Source organism: Pezoporus occidentalis, unplaced genomic scaffold (genome assembly GCF_034315485.1).
Source record: "Pezoporus occidentalis ecotype Australia unplaced genomic scaffold, CSIRO_AGI_Poc_V1 ctg8, whole genome shotgun sequence".
Classification (NCBI taxonomy): Eukaryota; Metazoa; Chordata; class Aves; order Psittaciformes; family Psittacidae; genus Pezoporus; species Pezoporus occidentalis.
This window is the reverse complement of record NW_026916158.1, coordinates 4,651,886-4,675,575: the sequence shown is the minus strand read 5'-3', so window position 1 is coordinate 4,675,575 and position 23,690 is coordinate 4,651,886. Positions and strand designations below refer to the sequence as shown.

General features: G+C 43.9%; 2 protein-coding genes across 6 annotated transcripts in view; both read left to right on the top strand.

The window, feature by feature from the left end:
• Positions 1-1,273: 1,273 nt before the first annotated feature.
• On the top strand, positions 1,274-7,307 carry CUNH3orf33 (chromosome unknown C3orf33 homolog). Of its 2 annotated transcripts, XM_062602959.1 has the most exons (5): positions 1,274-1,419; positions 1,504-1,563; positions 2,684-2,837; positions 3,614-3,774; positions 4,251-7,305. In XM_062602959.1, the coding sequence occupies exons 1-5, from the start codon at positions 1,339-1,341 to the stop codon at positions 4,515-4,517; spliced, it is 723 nt and encodes a 240-aa protein (XP_062458943.1). In that variant the 5' UTR covers positions 1,274-1,338; the 3' UTR covers positions 4,518-7,305. The 2 variants fall into 2 exon arrangements, with proteins under 2 accessions (XP_062458943.1, XP_062458945.1); XM_062602961.1 differs by lacking the exon at positions 1,504-1,563 and having other exon boundaries at positions 1,281-1,419; positions 4,251-7,307.
• Positions 7,308-8,171: 864 nt separating this feature from the next.
• PLCH1 (phospholipase C eta 1) overlaps positions 8,172-23,690 on the top strand; it is an 80,156-nt gene continuing 64,637 nt past the window's right edge. For all 4 annotated transcript variants that reach the window (XM_062603510.1, XM_062603509.1, XM_062603508.1 and 1 more), the window contains exon 1: positions 8,172-8,291. The gene's annotated coding sequence lies outside the window, so the exon portion shown is untranslated. The remainder of the gene's footprint in view (positions 8,292-23,690) is intronic.

Sequence of the window (23,690 nt, the reverse complement as noted above, 5' to 3'; positions counted from 1 at the left end):
CCAGTGCTGGGTCATTACAGCGGCTTACCATGCAGGAAAGTCATTGTCACCTGCGCTCACAGCTGGGACTTGTTCTTGTTTCCCAAGACTTCCTTAAACAGCAAATACCAGCACTGCAGAATTCAATTCTTTAATTCCCATGCCCAGAAGGCGCATGCGTGCATCAAAGTGTAACATCCAACAAGTTCCGTAAAATGGGATCAGGCTGCTGTTGCGCTCTGCCTCCTGTGGCCCATGAGCAAACAGCTGAGGACAGAGCATGCCAGTCTGGTGGCTTGGGAACTTCAGCACTGCCGGTGCACCATCAAAACAACTGGCTGCTCTTGTTTTAAAATACCAATGCTACATTTCATCTGTGTTACAGGTGCTGAAGAATCTGCCAGTGCCCACTGTCCACTTCTTTGTTTTCTGTAAAGCTGCTTTGTTTCATTGCCCTTTAGTTTCAACCTTAGATAATTTTTTTTGACTGAAGTATGGGTTTTGCTGCCTCGGGTTATGAATTCCCAGCTAAGTATCTTCTCCTGGAACCCTGATTTGTGACTGTTACTGTCTCATGTATGGTCTGTTCGTGTAGAAACCTAGAACTGGGTTTAAATGGAAGACTCGTGTAAACAAAATCCAGGTTACTATAATTAAATTATAATATTATTATTATTAGATTTAGATCAGATATTAGGAAAAAAATCATTACTGTGAGCATGGCAAGGCACTGGCAGAAGTTGCCCAGAGCAGCTGTGGCTGCCCCATCCCTGGAAGTGTTCAAGGCCGGGGCAGACGGGGCTCTAAGCAACTTGCTCTAGTGTTAGGTGCACCTGTCTGTGGCAGGGTGGTTGGAACTAGATGATCCTTAAGGCCCAACCCAAAACATTCCCTGCTTCTGTGATTCTTACAATGTATGTATTTCTTTGAAGCCCACAGAGATGCATTGCAGAGGTGGGCGTTTGATGCAGCTGAGGAAACAGGTGGCTAGAGCCATTTGGAAAGGAGTGACAAGTAGTTGTTATGAATTACGGTAAAGAATAAACAACAGAGATGAGTGTGGAAGTGTTCCACAGGTGGGTTTTCTCTTCAGATGGTGCCCCGAGGTGCAGTAGGGGACCTGTCCGGTGGCGGTACGACACCTCAGGGCTCAGGGGAGGTGTAGTGCAGTTTGGAGGGTTATGGCCGTCACAGCCACGTTAAGTGCCACCAGGCCGGGACTCTGGAGCCGCCCTAACGGGTTTGTGTTTGGAGGCCCAATGCATACAGCCCGCCGCTGGGCCCGGCCCCGCGGCAGCTCCTGTCCCCGCCCCGGCAGCCCGGCCAGCGGGCGGCGCTGCGGGGAGGCACCGTGCGGCCATGGCGGAACGGAGGAGCGGCGCGGCGGAGGCCCTAGCCCGCCTGTCCGAGTGGGCAGACGCGCACCTCGGCCTGCTGAGGGTGACGGGACCGGCAGGGCGCGGGTGAGGGGCGGGGGCAGGAGCCAGGGCCGCGCCGCTGAGCCCTGCTGTCCTCTGCCTGCAGAGCCTGAGCACTGGGATGGCGGTGGCCGGGGTGCTGGTGCTGGCCCGGAGCGTGCGTATGGTGAGTGTGTGCGGGGAGGCCGCGGCTCCGCGGGGCTCTGCCGGGTGCCGGCGGACGGCGGGGAGCCCAGCGCGGCCCGGGGACTTCAGAGGGCCCGCGCCGGAGGGACGGTGGAGGTGCGGTGTTACTCGTGTCTCTGCCCGAGCAGCAGCCGCGCAGCCGGGGCCGGGACGCCCCGGTCTGTTTTCGGGCTTACAGGCTTGGACCCCAGATGGGAAGGTTGTCTGAATAAATAACATTCAGGAGAAAGATCTTTGAGTTTAGTCGTGGTGGGTCAGGTATTTTTACTTCCAGAGGGCTGGTGTGTTCCAGCCGGGGTACATCAGCAGGTCGGTATTTTTCACAGCTGTACAGATGTATGTCAAGTGCTCTGCAGAAGGCTAGTGGCACTTCTAGATTTTAGGGTCTTAAATCCTGGGCGCTGTGCTGTTCCCAGCTCCCGTCCTTCTTCCTCTACCCACTAAACCTGTGGCTGCTTCATTCCTGTGCTGCCAAGCAAGGCTTTGCTGCTGCTAAGCACTTTCCCTGTGTGATCACATAACTTACCCCTTTGGACCCTCCTAGTAGCAAATTTAGTCTTATTGTGATCTCTTCAAAGGTGTGCATCTGCTTCTCCGTCTCCTCTTTTAGTCCCTTACCAAAGGCTGTGTTGGTTCTACCTGCGCCGCCTTGGTTTTCAGTGTGTCTGTTCTCTGCTAGCATCTTTAAGCACATCTTGGCTTTCCTTTGCTTTTATCCTAGCACTGTTCAACCCACTTTCAAAACACCCTTTTCATAGTGAATCAAGAGAACTTCAGTTCACATTGCTCAAAAATGTCGCTTTCTGTGCTTTCTATAAACCTTGCTCTCATGCCCACCCCTGATGTTGCAAGGCCTGTACAACATGGAACATTACAAGTGTCTGGAATGGCTGGCACATAATGGCTTCTGCAGCTGATTACTATTAAATATATGTATATGCACACACACATATATATTTGTCTCTTCTGTCTAATAATCGCAGTTTGCCAAACAATTTTAGGAAGAAGTTGGATTTAGTATGATTTACTGCTTTATGATTTTGGTTTGTTTGTTCAGGTTTTTTTCCCTTAAAACTTTGTCTTCTTCTTCCCATCAATAGACAACAAAGTTTTCAAGGGCTTTGGATATACCTGTGGAGTTTGTAGAAAAGAATGTGAAATTGAGGGGGAAATTACATTGCATAACGGAGAAAGGCCTGGAAGTTGAACACATTCCCATTAGCATTCCTTTTATTACAGCAGTACAGAGAAAATGTGAGTAGAAGAACACAAAGGACAAGGGTGGGAATGGAATGTTGGGGCTGTTACTATGGCTGCACAGAGAACAGGCTGCGGCAGGCTGGTGAGCAAGGTACAGTCCTGCCTGTGCCTTTTGGTCTTTCTGTACTTCACAGGTAGAAAGTGGGGGAATAAAAGACTGCAAGGAGATCTGTAAAAAGAGCTCACCAATATAATATAGGTATTAACCAGCATCATTATTGTGATATTTTTCTAAAAAGCTAGCACACCAGCAGTTCAGCTGCTTGCATAGCTCACCTTATTCCTGGCAAAAAGACTGTTGGGGTGGTGCTTTCTTTTACCCCGAAGATTGGCCACCTGCCTGTACAAACCCACTCTTGGGGACAGTTTTGCTGTGACCTGGTGAAAGCTGTCCCTGAAGCCTGTGAGGCACACACACTTGCTTTGCAAATACTTGGGGGTGCTAATGCTTCTTGCCTGTTATTCCCCTCCCTTGAGATAAAATGAGAATGACTGATAATGAAAGCAGTTCTTTCTGTGTGAAAAATAAAATAGCTTAAAATAAAAGAAGCTAGATTAAACCACTTACACAATCTTGAATAACTTTTTTTTACTAAAGGAGAGATGAGACTAAATTCTTATTTACAAGTAAGTAGTGCTTTGGGGAACCACAATGGGTTATTTTTGCCTTTTAAGTCCATGGGAATAAATCCATTACTAGCAGCTGAGGGTCTGTGCAAAGCCAGAAATTCCTTTGCTGGGTTCAGTAACAAAGTTCTTTCTCTAATCAGGGCAATCAAAAGGTCTTCTACTGGTAAGACTTGCTGGAGTGGAGTTGGCACCAAGTGGCATGGTCTGGTTACAGCAAGAGTTAAAACCCCAGCAGATGATATGGTTCCAACTTCTGGGAAGAGAGGACTTGGCACTAGAGTGCCTAGTTTTAGTAAATAAGGTAAATATAGCAACAAAAAATTTACTTTTATCTGCAGTTTTGAGTTTGACTGCAGTTATACAATCCAGTCATCTCAGTACCTTCAAGGAAGATGATTATTTATAATTTATGTATCTTTATATGAATTTTAAATGTCATATTTGCAGCTCTGATTTCAAGACCGGTGTTTTTGATGACAGAGTATTTCTCTCAATATAGCCTATTTCTGTCAATAGGCTATACTGTGTAGTTCTGATTAGCCTAATGTTTAGTCTGTCAAATGTTCTCTCACAAATGTCTTAGTATTTATATATTTAGCTGTAAAATGCTATATTTATCATCAGTATTCATTTTTAATTCAGCCAGAATCCTTTTAGCTGTTTCTGCCGGAGTATAGATTTAGCCATAACTAAAGCTTGTATCTCAGAGGGAGCTGACACAAAAACATAAATAAAACAACTTTAAAGGTGGAGTATGTTTATTGTGCCTTTTTATAGGGTCGATTTCTCAGCATGTGTTTAAATGAAGAGATCTTGAGACAGGGGCTTGGCAGAACGGCGCATATTAAAGGACTGCATCACGATTCCCGCCTGTACTGGAAACTTCACAAAAGACTCCTTCGAGCAGAGTTAAAGGCCTTGAAGAAAAATAAAGGAATATGGCAAGAAGAAAGTTACTCTGAAAGAATTAGAGATCGTATAAGTAAGAATAAATTTGTAAAAACATTGAAACAATTTGTGAGCTGGTTAAGACGCTCTGTTTAAATAAAAAGGGGCTACCTGTGTTATGTGCTTGATGTATAGTGTAAGTTTATGGTAAAAACCAGTGCCATAATTTTGAGGGTCCCTGTCTTGAACAGAAAACTCACTTAATGCCATTTTATAACCCATGTGGGATTGAAATTTAGTAGTAGTATGCAGTTCTGAAGCTGAACTTTGCTACAGCAATGTCCTAAATTAGTTGCTCAGTTTTCCACCTGCTAAATAACCTGTACATCTCTCTTAATCAACTGGTGAAAGCAATCAACAACCCAGTTTTTAAGAGGTGCAGAGTGTTTGTTCACAGTTTATTGCCTTAAATGCTTCTCTGCTACATGTCATTGCTACATAGCCATCACTGGTTAGAAAACTTTTCATATCTTTACAAAGCTTGTGGTATTTACACACAAGCATTTTGTCTGAATTCTGTTCTTACACTACTTTTGTGTATCATTTGTGTTTTAAAAAGTCTTTCATCTTGAATAATGGGTTGCACTGTTCCTGATATTAAAGGTAATTTGTTACAGCTGATCCTAAACATCTGATAAGGTCATAACAACTAAAATGTCTTGGGAAAAAAAAAATCACTTGGTATATCAAGGAATATAAATTAATATGCCAGTAGTCCAAAGAGAAGGCAACATTCACTTGAAGAGGAAAAACATATGCTGTTTTTTCTGATGGTTCCATAAATATCTAAAATCAGATGCAAATGTAAGTTTAACATGAAGTTTGAAAAGATGGACCATACTGTGCTAAGAACTTATTAAATTCTTATTTTATATGGAAATGCATCTTAAGTATATGAGAGTGTCTTACTTTTTTGTAAATATTCTCAGAATAAAAACTGAATTCTTATGTTCATTGTTACATGTTTTATATATCAAGCACTTGACCTTTGTTTAACCTCCCACAGTCCCAATATTTATTTAAAGTGAAGTGTTTTACAGATTTTCTTTCTTTCTGTGTGATTCCTTGCAATGAAATACTAGGGAGAAGAGCGTGGTATAAAAAATTTTGATAGCTGAGCATTGCTTGTCTGACAAGTAGTTGTTATGTCATCATTTTTTCTGCTTAGGGCAAAATTGTGAATCCTGAGATCCTAAAGTGAGAATAGATGTTAGTGCTTCTTTACTGCTTTAGTTCCTGGATCCTCTGAGGGCTGAGATTAGTGTTTGCAAAGCACAGTGAGCAGCTGGCAGTGAAGAACCTGCAGCACAGACCTCTGTGTAAGAAACCAGTGTGGGGGAGAGGGGAAACAGGCCTGAAGCAGGCCTCGACAGGAGCTGGAAATTGGGTATCTGTGCCTGCTAAAAGTGAGGCACCTGGTTTTATGCATTATACAGTGAAGGGCTGGGCCAACCACTGCTGTGGTTTAGACATAACTCCTTTCTTTGGAGAATGCCACAGGGATTCAGGATCAGCTGTAGCATCCTCTGAAGCAAAACTCAAAGGTGACTTTGAACCCCAAACTACAAATTCAATCTAAGCATTAATCCACTTCCCACAGGGAATTATAGGTGTTCCAGTTCCTGCACCTAGTATGTAGAAAGTGCTTTTCCAAAGTGGGTATAATTATACTGTTACGTATTTTTTTTCTGTAATAAACATAATTCTACGTGCACTTTCCACTCTCTTTTGTTAATGAGTCATAAAAGGATTGGTCACAAAAATCCACTGTAAAGCTGAGAGCAAAATCTCAGGAAGCTGCATGCAAGCAGAGGTGAATTGTGAGTGAATGTGAAGCAAGTTTGTTCCCTCACAGTCCTGACTCTTATCCATTTTTACCCTTGATGAATTCAGAATGGATTTGTCTAAATTACAGTGAATTGCTGTATCATTTCTGGTAGGTTGTGGCTTATGAAGGGTTTTTAAAAGGTGGCAATAGGGCTGCTTCATCACTTCTGTCAAGGAAGGCCCCCCCCCCCCCTTGGTCTGAAATAAATTTTAAAGTTCCCTCTATTGGTAGTAAAATAATCTAACAAATAATTTTAGAAGGAACTATGGAGAGGGATATCCAAATATTTGGATTCAGCCCTCTAATATCTTTTCATGTTTGTTGCACAAGGCAAGAGGTTTTGGTGATGTGCTCTTACTACAGTTCTTGGTCAGAATACAAATACAGGGAGCTGGTTTTGTATACAGGATCAGCACTGTGGTGGACAACACTAATCTCACAGAGAGTAACCAAGTGGATTTGTGATTGCAGGGACAAATGATTTTGGGAGAGTCAAGTCCTGTAATTGTTTGTTAATGCTGTTTTCCTTATCATCCAGGGCTTATCTGTTTAATAAAAACAAACAACAACACACCCTACCCCCTCAAAATAAGCACAATTGGGTTCAAAGCTGTGCTTTCCATCTATGCAAGGCTTGAGAGGTTGCAGATCTTGTCTCAGTGGGAGGCCTGTCTATTGAAAAAGCAGTAACAGGAGTAGAAACAAACAGCTCTGCAGAGTCGAGGAGCTGACTGGGAGGTGGGGGAGAAGCAGCACGTTTCTGTATTATATAAAACCACCCCATGCTCCCCCTGAGGAGCACAGTCCTGTTCCTTTAGCTACAGCAGCAATGCACATCAAAATATTTCCAAGCAGAGGATGCGGTTCTTGTGTGATTAGCAGCAAGGACAAGAATTAAACTCTGTGCTCTTGTGCCTTTTCCCCTGCAACTCTGAATATGCCATGAGCAATACAACATCTTCAAAAGATCATAGGGAGTGAAAGGCCTCCAAATGGCCCACTAAGAAAAATATCTTCAGTGTTGCACAGGCTTTTTATTGCTGGTGCAGCATGCATGGCAAATGGTTGCCATAAACACCACCAGCCCCGGAGCCCACCCAAAAACAGTGGACACAGCGCTGTTTTCATACAAACAATGGAGCTTGGCTGTGGGCATGGAACGAGGCCTCACGGCCACCGCGATACTTAACCTCCTCCAGCACAGAGCTGCATTCCTTCACACCAGGACATCCGTTGACCGTCGGTACGCTGGATGTCAGGGACACTGGGGCTGTACAGGTACCGGCTACCGTTTCTCTGCAGTTACACTCTGTTAGGGCAGGTGAACAGCCCCTGAACGTCACCATAGATTTTTAAAAGCAAAAAAGTACTTCAGAAGTCCGCCAACACGGTATTCCCCTCCCCGGGGGGGGATCCCGCACTGCTCGGAGGAAGGCCCCTAAAGGCTCTTTCCAACTCCTGGAGGCGACGGGTCTCTCCCAGGGCTCGCCTCGTTCCGCCCCGCCCCGCGGCAGGTGCGGCGTTGTGGCCGTGGCCCCTGTTGCGCGATGCCCTGAGGTGACGGGGCCGTCCCGCGCGTCTCCATGACACCCGCCGCCGGCGGGACGAAGGTGAGCCTCCGGGTCCGCCTCACCGCGGCTGCTCCCCCCCCCAGCTCGGGAGCTCTGTGATTCCGCCAAGGGGAGACTCTACCGGGACATGGCTAGGGGAAGGGCCCCTCGTCCTGCGGCAGCCCGTGAAGCGGGGTAGCGCTGAGGGGCAGCACGGCGCCCCACCGGCTCGGAGCGCACACAATGGAGCAGGTTGAATGGGAGCGGGCGCGGGGCCGCAGCAACAACGGGTCTGGATCGCTGGCCTCAGCCGCTACCGCCGCCCCGCTAGCGGACGGGAGCACGCTCCATTCCGCGTCCGGCGCTGCTCCGGGTTTCCCCTGAGCTCCGCGCTGGAGGGCGGGCCCGGCTGGGCCGGGCGGCAGAGCCGTGCGTTTGAACGGGAGAGCAGGTTGCGGCGGTACGAGATTGATCTGAATCTGGCGTCCCGTGGTGAGTGCGGACGGGCTGAGCCCCCGGCAGGAGCCTTCGAGCCCCTGGCCATTGAGGCGCGGGCAGGCGGGTGGCTGTGGAGCGGTGGTGGGACGGAGCTGTCCTGGGGCGTGCGCGGACTGCCCGCCTCTGGGGGAACCTCCGCTGGGGTCTTGCTTCGGAATTAATGCCGGTTTTTTGCTGTGTTTGTCGCCGGAAGTTAAGGTAAGGGTTTACACACTGTAACTCCCCCCCCCCGATAAAATATTGCTGTGGTCGGTGAGAAACGCTGTACCTCACGGGACGCCGTTATAGTCGCTTTTTCAAGAAACCGCGACTTTTCCTTTCTCTGGAGCCGCAGCCGGTCCGGGGCATCCTCGAGAGCATCGTGGGGTCCCCGAGGGAAGCGGCAGCGCCCGCAGCGCAGCTGGTCCATGGGCTGTTCCTTGGTACTCCGAGGTGCACCTGGAGCCGGCCGGAGTCATAAGGGGCTACACCAGCGGTTGTGTTGGCCGTATTTGTTCTGTTGGTTAAATAATGAATCATGCCGGATAAAATTCCAGCCGTCTTTGGGCTCTTTGCCCACTTTCTTGGGGGTGAAATCTGCTTTTGCCATGTGCTGTGGGAGGTTCTGCTTGAAGGCTGCGTCAAAACGGTTGCAGGACCCACTTCGGCGGTGAGCTAAAACCAGAGAAAGTTGCAGCCGTTTGGTATGCCTTAAATTTAGGCCAGACCGTGTTAAATGAGGCTTCACGTAAAGTCGTGACCCCGCTGAGAAGAGTCGAGGACGCTACCCAGAGTGTTGCAGGGTGTAACACTGAGGGAGAGCACTTGGTCTTAACCCTGTAAGGTGCTGAAATAGGTGTGAGTCAAGCCTCTTGGGGTATTAAGTACTTCATCAGCCCTCAAACAAGGCAATTTTTGGATCTACTCCGCAAACCATTTTTCAAGGGGGAAAAAGAGCCAAAGCAACAAAACAGAACATACGATGAGCTGGGAATTATACTCCGTGCAGGTTTTGTTGTATTTAGGTAACTATATAATTCTGGGAACTTCAACTCTAGCTGACCAAAAAGTGTTCTTAAAAGAAGTGTTATTAAATTCCAGGGAGAGAGATATAAGCCTTATCTGATGAACCAGTCATAGGCTCTTTGTTTAAAGTGTGCTTTAACTGGTGAGTTATAAAGCACAATGTTTGCCTGTTTTCAGTGGACTCTCCTGATTTACTTGTCCTTGAGACTTCTGGCCTTTGTATGTTACAAAACTTAGACGAAGAGAAAGAAAACTTTGGGTGTCTTGTTCTGAAATGTGAAAGAATAATTGCACACACCATTACTGAAAGGACAGACAGGATTCAACCCGGCAACAAGACACCAAATTTAGCAATAATGTGGTATATAAAAAAAAAAAGAAAGCAGACTTTCTGGGAGGTGGAGTACATGGACACTGTTAGAAATCTTCCTGTTTCTTTAAATTTTAGCTGTCTGGAATAAGTTTGAGAATGCTACTTACTTTAAAAAAGAAAACTCTGAAGGATGCTTTTTTTCTAGGTCTAAAAATACTGGTAGGCTGTCAGAGAAAAAAATATTAAGTTTTATCAGTTGAAGACACAGGATTTGTGAAAAATTATCTGACCAGTGGCAGACATTTTCTATTTTTTTTTCTACCTATTGTCTCTAGAAATGGGGATCAGCTGGTGGTTTTGGATTGAGTGGTGCACAACTCATTATTTTAACAACACTGGCTCAGCCTGAGAGGTTGCCTAGGGAATTGTTTTAATGCTTCTGTCCTTTCACCCTTTGAGGCGCATGTCCCATGATGACTTTGATAAAAATCACCAGTAGTTGTAAAAGAATAAAATTTTCACTCCATAAAAGCAAAGGAGAGGCCACCCACTATTAACAGATCCTGGTTTTGCACGAGTAGATCTGTAATTCAAAACACTGCTAAGAAATACCTGTAAAACAATTTTATGAGCATCAAAACACAGAACAAAAATTAATCTTCTATTCAATATTTAGCTTCCCTTTATTTGGGAAAGGCTTTTATGCTGAAGCTGTGTATTTCTTTTGGCTCTACAACGTAATCTTTCCATAAATAGAATGATTTTTCCTTCAATGAAATGGGAATAAGATTTTTCTTAAAGGTGTCACCCAAGATCCAATTCAATTAAATGGATTACCTAGACAGCAAAGCCAGAGCTGCAGCTACAAAAGGTGATGTGGTGTTTTTTTTTCTGTTTGGTTTTTTTTTTGTTGTTGTTTTTTTTTTTTTTTTTGTAATAAGTTTAAGTCTGAATATTAAAATAAAACCCCAATAACATAAACACTCAAAATTTGGAAACCAGAGGTCTGCTTCCCCTCCTGTATTATCTTCAACAGGATAGCATTTTTTGCCTGTATTTTCAGAGGAGGTAAGGTTGCCATGTATGACTGCTGTGGTCTTGCAGAAACTGCTTTAATGCTTCAAATTTGCTTCAATGTGTTGAAATGAAGGTGCTTTAGGAGCACAGTTATTATGGCATTTTCTTTTTGGCATAGTAGGATGCAGAGCATGGTCTGAGCAGTCATTAGGGGCTGTTGTACTGGAAGGGTGTTAAAGCCACTTATCTGCACAATGTGGCTCCCCGGGGCAAAGGAGCAGGGCTGAGCAATGTGCTAGAGTTTAATTGGTCTGAACCATTGGGTCTGGACTTTGCTAGGGATAGACCTGTCTTTGCTTCCAAGTCTGTAAGCAGAAGATGCTTCTGCTTGAGTACTGCTGAGGTTGGCCAACGTTTGTGCAGACTGATCTAATGGCCAGGAGGGAGGTGTGTGTACTCTTTCTATTTTGGTTTGTTTTTTGATTTGTTTTCTTGTTTGTTTTGGGAAACTGAGATTGATTCTGTAACAAAGATAACTTTTCTTGTCCATGGACACTGAGGTCATTATCATTACTCCAGAGATATGAGCTTGCCCTCTGCTTTCCTGACTTACGGTGCATTTTGATGGTCATCCAGCATTACAGAGGGACTATCTAGTTGTACCTGGGTAGCAGAGAGTGATGTAGAGTGTGCATTTGAGAGATGGTAAGGCAGGCTGGGAGATCCAGAAGGTGAGGAAATATCTGCTACCATGGATAGGCACTTACTGTGGTTCCCACAAGGGCAGTAGGAGTGCAGAGGAGTGGAATAGAGAGGTGGGCAGAGTGGCTGACAGCGGTTTGGAAGCAGACACCTGTTGCAGTGCTAGAGAAAGCCAGGGACAGGATGATGCAGATGCTCCATACCCCTGAAGAGGCTCAGGTCCACCAGTGAACAATGCAAAACTGCTTCAAGGCCGCCTGTCCGTGTGTTAAAGCAGTATATCGTTCTCAGCAAGAGCTGTCCATGTGAATCTCTTCAACCTGAAATAACTCAAGGTTGCATGCAAGAGATTTCAAGTGGAGACAAACTGTTGTGTAAAGCAGTCCATGCTCCATTACCAAATTGATTTATTGGAACTGACACACAGTTCAGGTACCTACACACACTGAGCATGACGAAGCATGTTACTGAGATGGCGTACGTGATAACTGCGTGGGTCTGAATTGGGCACTGCTGAGCCTCACATTAATGTGTTTCCCATATTCTTTGCTTGGTCTTAGTTCCAGCCACATGCGATTGACGCATTGGTTGGTAGTGTCCGTACAAGAAAAAGAGGGAAGGAAATTGGCAATTACCAACTGTCTCAATGACAAACGGAACAGGTCTTGTGGTTTAAAACATCTGCTTTGTGGGGGACTATGTATCGAGTGGTAAGTAACTATATATACATTTACATGGCTGGCTGTGCTGATACAAATCCTTTCCAGGCATCTTATTTTTATCTTCTCGTATTGTCGCATTATTTGAATTACTCTATGCTACAGAAAAGCAACATCCAGGGTCCTCTAGGTAGAGCCAGACCTGTAAGTTCAGCAATAGCTTGTTTAGCTATGAAGAATAAGGTCTCATATGTTAACAGTGTGTCTGAAAATGACTTCTCCAAATTATTAAATATTTACTCATAGTGAGAGGTGGGTACTCCTGGGTGTGATCTAGTGTGCTGTGTATCACCTGCTTTTTACAGGGTATATTTCTGATGATCTCTTGAGGGGAAAAAAAGGTCCTCCTTAAAGCAAAATAACCTATGGGAGAGAAATTTTTATATTAGTTTCTAGAAAGAGAATTATTGTTTTCTAGAATTATGATGGGCAAGAACAAAGCAAGCTTATGCTTCATGTTCATTATCATGACTTCATGCCTTTAAAGCATGGTTTTGCTGGTTGAAAAGGTCTTAAAGTCTTTGTCAGGTATTTTCAGAAGATCTTAAACATGTGTTGTTAGCAGCTGTTGAGTGAATTTCTCGCTGTGTTCAATCTACTCCCTTCACTTGTGTTCTGTGTTTCACACTCCAGGCAGTGATGCACATGGTGAAGTGCTGCTAAGCAAAGCTTCATCTAAAAGCACGTCTGGATGTGCTCTAGGGAGGCTGGGGGGTTCCTTTTGCCCACACTCAATAGTTCACCCTAGTCAGCATCAGCACCACCAAACTGAGTGGTGGGAATTAGAGTTTCTTTTCTTGACTGTGTGCAGTAATGTAATTCATTGAAGTCTGTGAAATTTTTCATCTCCAGCATGGGAGATAAAGTTGGCTTATTTTTTTTACATGTATATGTATATATATGTGTATATATGTATATGTATGTATATGTGTATATATATGTGTGTATATGTATGTATATATATGTATATATATGTGTGTGTATATATGTATATATATGTGTATATATGTATATATATGTGTATATATATGTATATATTTTTTTTTTCCTCTTGATCTAGTTTTTTTGCCTTAAGAATTGAGGCATGAGCCAGGAATCTCTGGAAGTCCAGAAACTGCCTCTGATACCAATCAATTCCTCTGACTTTGGGAGCATTAATATTGGGGTGGATGGCTCTGGGCTTTCTGTGCATTCCTTTGCCTACTTCAAAGTGATTGGTTTTTAAGAAGAAATCTGAGAAAATATTAAGAAAATCTCAGAGTAGAATAGAAACTGAAGATGTGTTGTTGATGCATTAAAAATAGCATTGCCAGTGTGGTGAAGTGAGTTCTTTCTCTGGAGATTAAAATCTCCAATGTAGAAAGACTCTTCCATTCAGCATCTAGAGTTTGAAAGCCTTTGTGCAGCAAAACTAAAAAATGATTTGGGTTAGTTAATTGGTGTACAGAGAACTGGCAAAAGTAGCAGAAAGGTGTATAAAGTACTGGAAAGCTGTGTAAGGGAAACATACATGTACACTTGTTCATACACAGTTCCGTGTCTGCTGGGATCACTGCTATGCTGAAGACGGGGTGTGCAAAGTGTTTTCCAAAGCTGTGCCTGCTGAGCGACAGAGGCAGCAGCATGCCACCCTCCTGGAAATAATTCCTTAAATAGGAGAAAAACAAATTCCATTTAGGTTTCTTGAGGAATGGGGAGCAAATGCTAATTCCCTTTCAGAGTCTGTTGCTATGGGGAATCAGTTAAAATCCTTTCTAATGCCTTCCTCAGCAGCAAGTTGTGCTGACACATGCTTTTCATGACTTCCCAGAAAGAGCAGAGAAATGACTTGAAACAAAAGGTCCATCAGAATTAACAGCCACAGGAGGATTAAGGTTTGCTGGTTTTTAGTTGTTGGTAGGGCAGATAAGAAAGTTGTCCATTACACAGGCTGACATGGGTTGACTGGCCTCCTGTCTGCAATGGGTGGGCTACACAGCGGGGAGGACTTGCTGGGCAGACACCATGTATGATGCAGCGTAGTGAAGTCTACCTGCTCCTCTCCTGAAAAGTGAAAGGGTAGTTTGTGGAACAAACTGCGGGCATCAGCCCTCTGGTGTGATCCAAGTTAAATGCAGTTACGGTTAGGCTGAACCCTACATACCATTAGATGATGTGCAGCTGCCACTGCCCGCTCTTTATACCATGGCATTAGCCAAGTGAAGCTGAGTACAGCTTCCTGAGTGCCCTCAGTTGAATGCTGGAACTGGGACAAGAGACTGAACTGCTGTAGGGGACAGTGAAGGGATCTGTGGTCTGATACGGCAGTAGCAATGGTATGATAATGCTATTTCAGTCTTGCTGATGTAGATAATTGCTGTAAAATGAACAAAGGTTTAGAAGCATTTTTAAACACTTAAGTAAACTGATACAAGAGTCTGTCTTCATCTAGTGAATGATGTATAACTAAGATTTGTATTTAATGGTCTAATACGGGAACAGCCAAAATAAAAGTTTAAAGCAAATAAAATAATAAAAAAATCTGCATTTTCAGGAAACCACATCTGCCTAAAGTATATGCAAGTGCAGCATCTGTGTCCTAAATCCAAACTGTCTTATGCCTTTTTCCATTTGAACAGACAACTCTGACTTCTAAGAGTTTCCAATTGCTCCCAGCAAAATCCACAGGATTTCTACTGAGCTGGCTTGCATACTCCAACACCTTTACTGCCAGCTTTTTGCCAGCACAGCTGTTCTTGTGGCATCATGGCACGTTAGATTAGGGAACTGATCTGGCAGAAAAATAAACCAAAGCAAAATCACTTCTTCTATTCCTCCAGACCAGTTCCTCAAGAGATAAGAAAAGGATCAAATACTGGTTGGTTTTCCTTTCTATTATCAAGTATTATCAGTAATATTTTTTTCATGCTGGTGGTACTTACAGATAAATATTTGCTGTTGAAAAGGGAGTTTAACTTTTTTAAGCTTTTTGTTTATGCATGATACTTTAACTTCTGGTAAGTACCCCTACATTTCTGAAATAGTTTACACGGTAGATAGGTGAAACTTTGTTTTTTGAGTTAGAGAGCAACATTAATTTGTGGTCAAAAATGTCATTTTCTATCAGCAGGGTGAATCTTCCACTTGATGCCACTAATGTGCCTTGCCTATTCCTCATGGGTCCTATGCATCTAACTTTACCCACGTTTATACAAGTTATTTTGAGTCAATGTTGATACTTGATACTAATTAAAGTGAAAGTCTGCACAGATGATGTATGGAACCCTTAGAGAGCCTGGCTCTGTATGGCAGTTAAATCTAAATCTGCATGAATTCAGACCAGCTTAAATGTTTAGCAATATTTGGGTGGTTTAGTGGCTTAATGTAATAAGAATCCCAAGATGCTCCATCCCTGGCAGTGCTCAAGGCCAGGTTGGATGAAGCCTTGGGTGGCATAGTTTAGTGTGAGGTGTCCCTGCCCATGGCAGGGGGGTTGGAACTAGATGATCTTAAGGTCCTTTCCAACCCTAACTATTCTATGATTTTAAGATTGCAGATGGGTGGATGCCCTGTGAAATATTGTCTTATATAGGATGTTATTATCTCTTCAGGTTCTGTTTTCAGGTCTGACTATGAGTAAGCTTTTCATGTGATAGCCTACTTTGTTTTGTGGATACGGTTTAAAAAAAAAAAATACAGCCCATGTTGTTCAGCTGATCTCTGAAAGCTTGAAGGTTGCTTCACTAGAAGATTTGTCCATACTTTCTTTAGAAAGTAAAACCACGGGCTAGAAACACCAGCTGTTCTAATGCAGCAAGCCTGGAAAGAGGTTTGTGCTAGTGGCTACTGATGAGCTAATTTAGGATAAATCCTTCAGCATATATTAACATGCTCCAGGGAAAGAGTTGTTGAGGGCATAATTTTTCCTGGTTGCATGTTGTGGTGTAAACAGAATTGCAAATTACTTCCCTCCCTCTTTTTAGTACCTGTTATTTTGTAATATTAGTATAACAAAGGACTGAGCCCTAGGACCCTTGAGAGCATGTTCTGGGATAAGTCTTATCTGATTTCTACTGTCATGAGTTTGTCAAGCTGCTGAGTGCTGATGACACCTTTAGATATGATGTATGGCTTGATCTGGAACATTTCTTTATCAAATTTAGGAGGTCGTACAGACAGACCAAGAATCTCAACCCCACCTTGGCAGTCCTCATTCTGATCCTGAGGTGTGCAAGTAAATCTTTTGCTTACTCTCAAATTTAAGGCAAATCTAATGATCTACCTCTGTTCTAATACCCCTCCTTCTAATCTACATGTATGTACATCTGCTGTGAAGCTTATTTGCTTGACTTTGAATACTATGTCAGTATTTTCAAAGAAAAGTTCAAAGTGGAATTTGTACTGTGATTTGGTGTTTGTTTTTATTGTTTCTAATAACTGGAAGCTAACTGGATGCACATGATAGCAGTCAGATTCTGAGTGTGCCCACTGCAATCACAGCTGTCAGATTAAAGACCAGGGTTTCTCTTTGGACAGTATATTTTTCTGCTCCTTAGTGCCAGCCAGGTAGTCTTTCTGCCCTCACATACAGATGTTTGATGTTTTTAGGGGTGGTCTCTGGCCATATCTGGAGCTAATACAGTAGTATTTCCAGTCACACACTTGGTGTGTCCTTTGCTTGATTGCATTACTTTTCTCATTTCTAAACTATTTCTTGTTTATCTGTTTCTTTATTATTCTTTCCCTTTACATCAGTTGTGGTGTCCATTTTCTCTGAATTTTTTTTCATTGTAAAATTTATCATAACAGATAAATCATAAATTTATCATAACAGATATCTTAAACAGGTGCATGCTTCCAAAATCTGCAGTCCTCTGAATCTTCAGTGTTTTCTGGACTTTCTTTCCAGTTTAAGACAGAATTGCCAGGCACCCAGGCACATGCACACTTTTTATTTTTTATTTTTTTTTTACTTTGGTAGAACTTTCCACAAAATATTTGGTTTTTTTTTTCCCATACACCATTTGTGCTAAGGAATACATTTTTTTTATAAATCATGCTTTCAAAATAGGCTTACTAGGTAGATTCTGGTGTGAGCTTTGAAGCTGGAGCTGTGGTTTTGTCAGAGGGTGGTTAACAGCAGTATCTGTCCTGTTATTAGGAACAATTCACAGCATCTGATTGACTTAATACTGTTATCTGTTGAAGTGCTTTAGAAACAAGAAGGGGAGAGGGCAGCTAAGAAAAAGTGAGATTAGCAATCTCTCCACCTGTACACTGTTTGCTTAACTACCTGTTAATCTATCTGAGCATTCTCAAGAGAGCTGTGCAGTGAACTCCCAACTGCACAGGCAGAGTGCCCACCTGGTGCTAAATGGATGTGTGCCTAATACCCTCTGCACATTTGGGACCTTCACAGGTCCAGGTTAAATATTGCAGATAAATATTTAGATTATGCTGCTACTCTCAAAAACAGCTTGGTGCTAACCGTAGCAGCCAGCCTGGGCTGAGAACATATTCTGCTGAAGTGTTGATCACCCTCCAGCTGCTGGTGTTGTGATTCACTGGAATGAGCATCCTGCTCCTCTGCAAAACTCACTAAAGCATGGGGGTTTTAGTGCAAGAGGGAAAACTGGAGCATACAGTGACACCAGTGTGTCAGGTGTTCCTGGTGTTAAGCTTCTTGTAATAAGAAGCATTTATCACAACCTAGACAGCATATGCATCCTCTTCTAGATTCAGAAGTATCTTACACATTCATCTCTACAACTTTCATAATAAAATGATTTCATAATGTATGCATATAGAAAAAATTCTGTTGTAAGGAGCTTACCCACTGTGTTGATAACAACAACAAAAAAAATCGTATTTGTTAATCTCATCCAGCTATCTGGGGTTGGTATTGGGACTGGTGCTGTTCAACATTGTCAGTGACATGGACAGTGGGATTGAGTGCAACCTTAGGAACCTTACTGATACCAAGCTGTGTGGTGTGGTTGACATGATGGATGGAAGGGTTCCCATCCAGAGGAACCTGGACAGGCTCAAGAGGTGGACCAGCACAAACCTCATGAAGTTCAACAAGGCCAAGTGCCAGGTCCTGCACATGGGCTGGGGCAATCCCAAGCACAACTGCAGGCTGGGCAGAGACTGGATTGAAAGCATCTCTGAGGAGAACAATTTGAGAGTGTTGGTTGACAAAAAGCTCAACCTGACCCTGCAATGTGCACTTGCAGCCCAGAAACCAGCCATATGCTGGGCTGCATCAAAAGGAATGTGGCCAGCAGGTTGAGATGGGATTCTACCCCTCTACTCTGCTCTTGTGAGACCCTACCTGCAGTACTGCTTTCAGCTCTGGAGCCCCAAACATAAGGGATGTAGATCTGCTTCAGTGAGTCCAGAGGAGGGCCACAAGTGCTTGGAGGCCTGGAGCACCTCTCCTATCGAGACAGGCTGAGAGAGCTGGGGTTGTTCAGCCAGGAGAAGGCTTGGAGGAGGACTTATAACAGTCTTCCAGTACCTAAAGAGGGCCTAAAAGAAAGCTGGAGAGGGATTTTTTTTTTATAAGGGCATATAGTGATAGGATAAGGGAGAATGGCTTTAAACTGACAGAGGGTAGATTTAGATCAGATATTATGAAGAAATTTTTTGCTATAAGGGTGGTGAGGCACTGGTGCAGGTTGCCTAGGGAAGTTGTGGATGCCCCATCCCTGGAAGTGTTTAAAGCCAGATTGGATGGGGCTTTGAGCAACCTAGTCCAGTGGAAGGTGTCTCTGCCTGTGGCTGGGGAGTTGGCACTAGACGATCTTTAAGGTCCCTTCCAACCCTAACCATTCTATGATTCTCTATCAACAGATACATGTATATACATGCATACATGCATGAATACGTAAGTTTAATTTTCTTGTATCAAACTCTCTTGTAAAGAACAGTTCAGTAGGAATAATCATAGCTCTTCTGAAGTATGTCTTTCATGGAACATAGTGCTAAAATACAACAAGAAATCTGGAGAAGGACTTTTTACAAGGGCATGTAGCGATAGGACAAGGGGGAATGGTTTTAAATTGAAAGAGGGTAGATTTAGAATTAGGTATTAGGAAAAAAATTCTTTACTATAAGGATGATGAGATATTGGAATAGAAGCTGTGGCTGCCCCATCCCTGGAAGTGTTTAAGGCTAGGTTGGATGGGACTTTGAGCAGTTTGGCCTAATGGAAGGTGTCCCTTCCCGTGATGGGGGTTGGATGGATGATCTCTAATGTCCCTTCCAACCTCAACCATTCTATGATTCTATGAAAATAACACAGCTGACACACATTTAATGGAAATTAATTGGCTAAAATAGAAAGTACAGTTCTTTCAAGTTCTTGTGTTTCTGCAGACCACATAATGGACTCCCTTGCTCCCTGCCTGTAAATTCACTTTATCCAGGTATAAAGTAGATGGATTCTTGACACGCTGGAGTAATGTCTCTTCACTTGACTGGTGAAACACTGATTACCGCTTTGAATGTGCCAGGCTCAGGACTGAACCTGCAGGAATTCTGTTCGTTGTGAAAGAATGATACCCCTAAGGTGAGAAATCTGCAGAGTGGAAAAGTTAGGAATGTTTTCAAGTCTTTCTGAATTGGTTACTTTATCAAGTAACTACACAAAAAAATTTTGAATTCAGATTTATATATGCTCAGGGTCTTCGTAACTTTTGCCAAAATAGTTTGGTGGTACAAGTCCTTTCCTACTTAAACATATGCTTACTGGCACTTTTTACTCATATAGCATATTCTACATGACATAACCAGGATATTCTTTTTCTGCTACATTGTTGTTGAAATGGTGCAAATTTTTGAACAGTTAAGTTCCAAAGTGCATGTTAATTTGAGATAATGGTATTTTGGTCCAAAGCGTGTGATTGCTTGGTTTCTTGCTTGCTTTTTTTTTGTGTAATATAGGGCGTGATCTTGGCTGGGCTCTCCCAGAGCTCTGTGACAGAAAAAGCAAATAACTTTGAGGGCCATCCAAATAACTGCTGGCATTTCTTAGGAAGGTTTTCTTACAGGATGTTTGTGTCAGCTGATACAGCTACTTTGGGATTCTGCCTTCATCCCTGATGTGCCAGGGAGAACGTTTGTTCTAAGGGGCCACTGTGGTGTGGGAGAGCCCTTTGTGCAAGAACAAAGGAGTGTTGAATCAGCAGGAGCCGTGAGAGGGAGGGGGCTGAAGGGCTTCTTTCAGAGGTGCTGCATATGTGTTTTGATGGCAACATTTTCCCTATAAGTCTCCCCTGTGGTATGAGTTCTGTGTGGAAGCTGAGCAGGAGATAACTTCTCTTTTTATTTTGTATAAATTCTCAATGATGAATATTTGATATGTGTTTCTTAATTAGAAACATGGTGCCACTTGCATTTTTATAGCCTAAAATCAAAAAGCCTGGCAGTAGGCTGGGCCATGATGGTAAAATTATTCCTACACTTTAAAAGTAACTAACAGCTTGTGCCTTACTAATTAATGCTAGAAGAGTAACCCTAGTTATGGCAAGCTATAATGAAAGCTCATGTCTGACAAGGGTGAAAGTCCAAGAAACGTAGAAGATGAAGTCTGGCAGAGGTAGCAGGTATTACTGCTTAGCATTCCAAATTTTATGCCTTTAGTGTAAACAATACATGGGCCATGCTCAAAAGACATACTGTAATGGAGACTGATAGGTTTAAGATAGGGCAAACCAGAATGGGTGTTTTTGACTCACACTTGGAGTGGATCGTTCAGATCATCTCTCCTCCCCACAGAGGCAACAGTAGAGAGGCAAATCCTGCATCTACAGCAACAGCCTCCTCACAAACCTGCAACAGAAATATCGTAGACATCATGTCAGTATTTGCCTATCAATCTCTAATACTTGCACCGATCAACAGTGCAAGTAAACATGAACATAATTTTGCACTTTTTCACAAGTTATTGGCTTCAGCCCCAGGCTAGCTGTTGTTTCTGCGAAGGAAAACCTATCCCTGCTCCAGACAGAGCGCCCCTGGCAGGGATGTTTTTGACACCCCAACGGATCTGACAGCTCCTTGGCAGGAGAGATGAAGGCTGTCTCCACCTCTGCCTTGCCTCCACGTTGCAGGATGTTGCTATCCCTTCACATGGGCAATGCTGCTCATTCAGCCTGCTAGCTCTCCAGGAACAGCCTGCTGTTTTTCCTGGGTTTATGAGGTGAATCAGTTGAGGAGGTGTGTGGTGACTTATTGAGAGGGAGGGAAGGTCTGTTCTTTTGATACAGGGGACTACAATAGAGGTGGGACTGAGGCTGTTCCCAGGTGGACCAGACACAGCAGGTATTTCTGGGCTCTTCACGATCAGCTGCTTCATCACTGCAGGAGATGGCATTCATCATACTAACGAATGGGAAAGGGGAAAAGTTCTCCAGGTTCCTTAGTTCCCATATAGCTGGGTTGGGTCCCAGGAAAGGATTGTAGCTAAACTGATCATTAAATGAGTCCTGTTAGCTATGACTTAAGATTACTTGTTTATTTTCTTGTTTTGAAATCCCTTGAACAAAATGGATTTGTGTTCCTCAGCAGAGCTGCAGTCCAGGCATTTACAACATGCTGTGGTATTTCATCTGTGGGGATTTGTTACTGCCCCCTAGCAGTACTTTTATGAGGAGGCTTGAATAGCAGTGTCCTTGCATCCTGCTAGCGGTTTGCTTGGATAAAGACAACTGGAGTTGCTTATATCTGGCGTGGGCGAGAAAGCAGCTGGGTTGACTGATGTGAAGGTGGGAGGGAGATAAAATAGGAGGCCAAAGTGGGCTTGTAACAGGAAGGGGTAACTGGGTTGCTGAAACGAGAGTCTTGAACTTAATACTGCAGACAGAGAAGGAGGATCCAGTGAAAGGATTTGGTGTTAGAACAAGATATCAAGGAGTCCATGGTTGGTTGGTTTCTTTTTTGTTGTTTTTTTTTGTTTGTTTGTTTGGGTTTTCTTGGTGTTTTTTGTTTGGGGTGAGTTTTGGGTTTGTTTGTTTTTTTTTAACAACAAGTATCAAAGAAATATGAAATACATTTTTGTTTGGCTATAACTGTAACTGGCATAAGAAGGCCTGCTGGGTTTTTGCAAGGTCCAACTTGCAAAACAAAAGTTTGGAAGGTCAGGGAAATTCAATGAAATGACTCAAACAAATACAGCCTTGTCTTGAGTTATAACCATCAGCTTATTAATGAGTTAACTTCTACTGTTTAGGTCTCTGAATATAATTGTTCCAATTGTTTCTGTTGTCCTGGGTTGTGGCAGTAGAACAATGAGTGGCTATGATGGAAACACTCCCAGAGCTGAAGGAGGGTTGTTTCTCACCTCATTGTCAGCGATTGGATCAGGTTTCCCTCGCTTGGCTGGGCGCGTTTGGCCTGGCTTGCTGTTCATTTCCATTTTAACTGGTTTCTAAATATTACTGGCTGGATCCAAGAAAGATTAGCGGTTGGGGGCTTGGCCTAGTGGAGCTCCGGGGCCTGTGTCCAAAAAGACTGCTCTCCCCTCCCGCGCTTGGTGGTAGCATCTGCGGCAAATTACCCATGAATGCTTTGATGACTTGTCTCTGATGCTGCTGGTGTCAGAGGCAGAACTCATCTGTGACAGTGCTGGGAGCCTCAGCAATCCCTTGCAAGCAGGGAAGGCAGGGCCTTCATGCACCCGTGCAGGGAAGGGCTGCTGCAGTTTCCTGGGATGTTCTCTGCAGTCTGCCTCTGAAATGGGTGCTGTGGTTCAGAGATGAATCCCAGTCTTCCTGCACAGCAGTGTGAGCTTCTGCCTGCTGATAAAGACATGTGGTTTGTGGCCTCCACTGTGGAGGGGGAGCGCTCAGGCTCCCAGGTGCTCTGGCTGTGCCCTGGGCTGTCCTCAGCTGGTGGCACTGCCAGGAAGGGTGCTGCTCCCACTCTGGTTGGTTTGGTGATTAGCTGTGTAATAGGAGTGTAATGGAGGCAGGGGAAGCAGAAAAGATGGAAGCAGATTGACAATATCATGTGCTTCAGCACATGGTAGCCCTGGCACTCTGAGTTGAGGGCATCTCTTCCCTGTGCAAAACTGGTGTCCCTTAGGGCTAAAGGACACAAATTTTGCATGGGTGACTGCCTCCTCAAAGGTGCTGCTCAAAATGCCTGTCCCCAGGAGAGTTCTTGAGCTCCCTCACAGGAAACTGCCAAAGGCAAGGGTGCGTAGGCACAGGGGAGTGCTCAGAGGCTCTGTGTCCAGGTAACACTACTTTAGTCTCAAAATTAACTTTGATTCATTTGGGGAGGGTTTATAGTTTTGTGCCATTGTCTGGTGTTTCTGCAGCTCGTTAAATATGGGACAGCATCACTAAATAGACTAAATTGATCATCTCGTCATGGCCCCACAGTAGCCTGCAGGGACTGTGGAGGTGGCTGTAACAACAGGCACCCATTGTGGGTGCAGTGAGTGCTGGGTAGGCTGGGCTTGCTCCAGCAGCCTTTAACATGCTAGCTGTCAGTGTGCTGACCCTTCTGCCCTGTCCAGATGATCTGCTCATACCCTTTGCCTGTACATAATCAGAGATGGGCATGTTTGGAGAGTGAAGGACTAACTCTGTTGCAATGCTTTGTGTGACGCTAATGAACTATTTTGCATAAGGGGCACAAACAGCACTC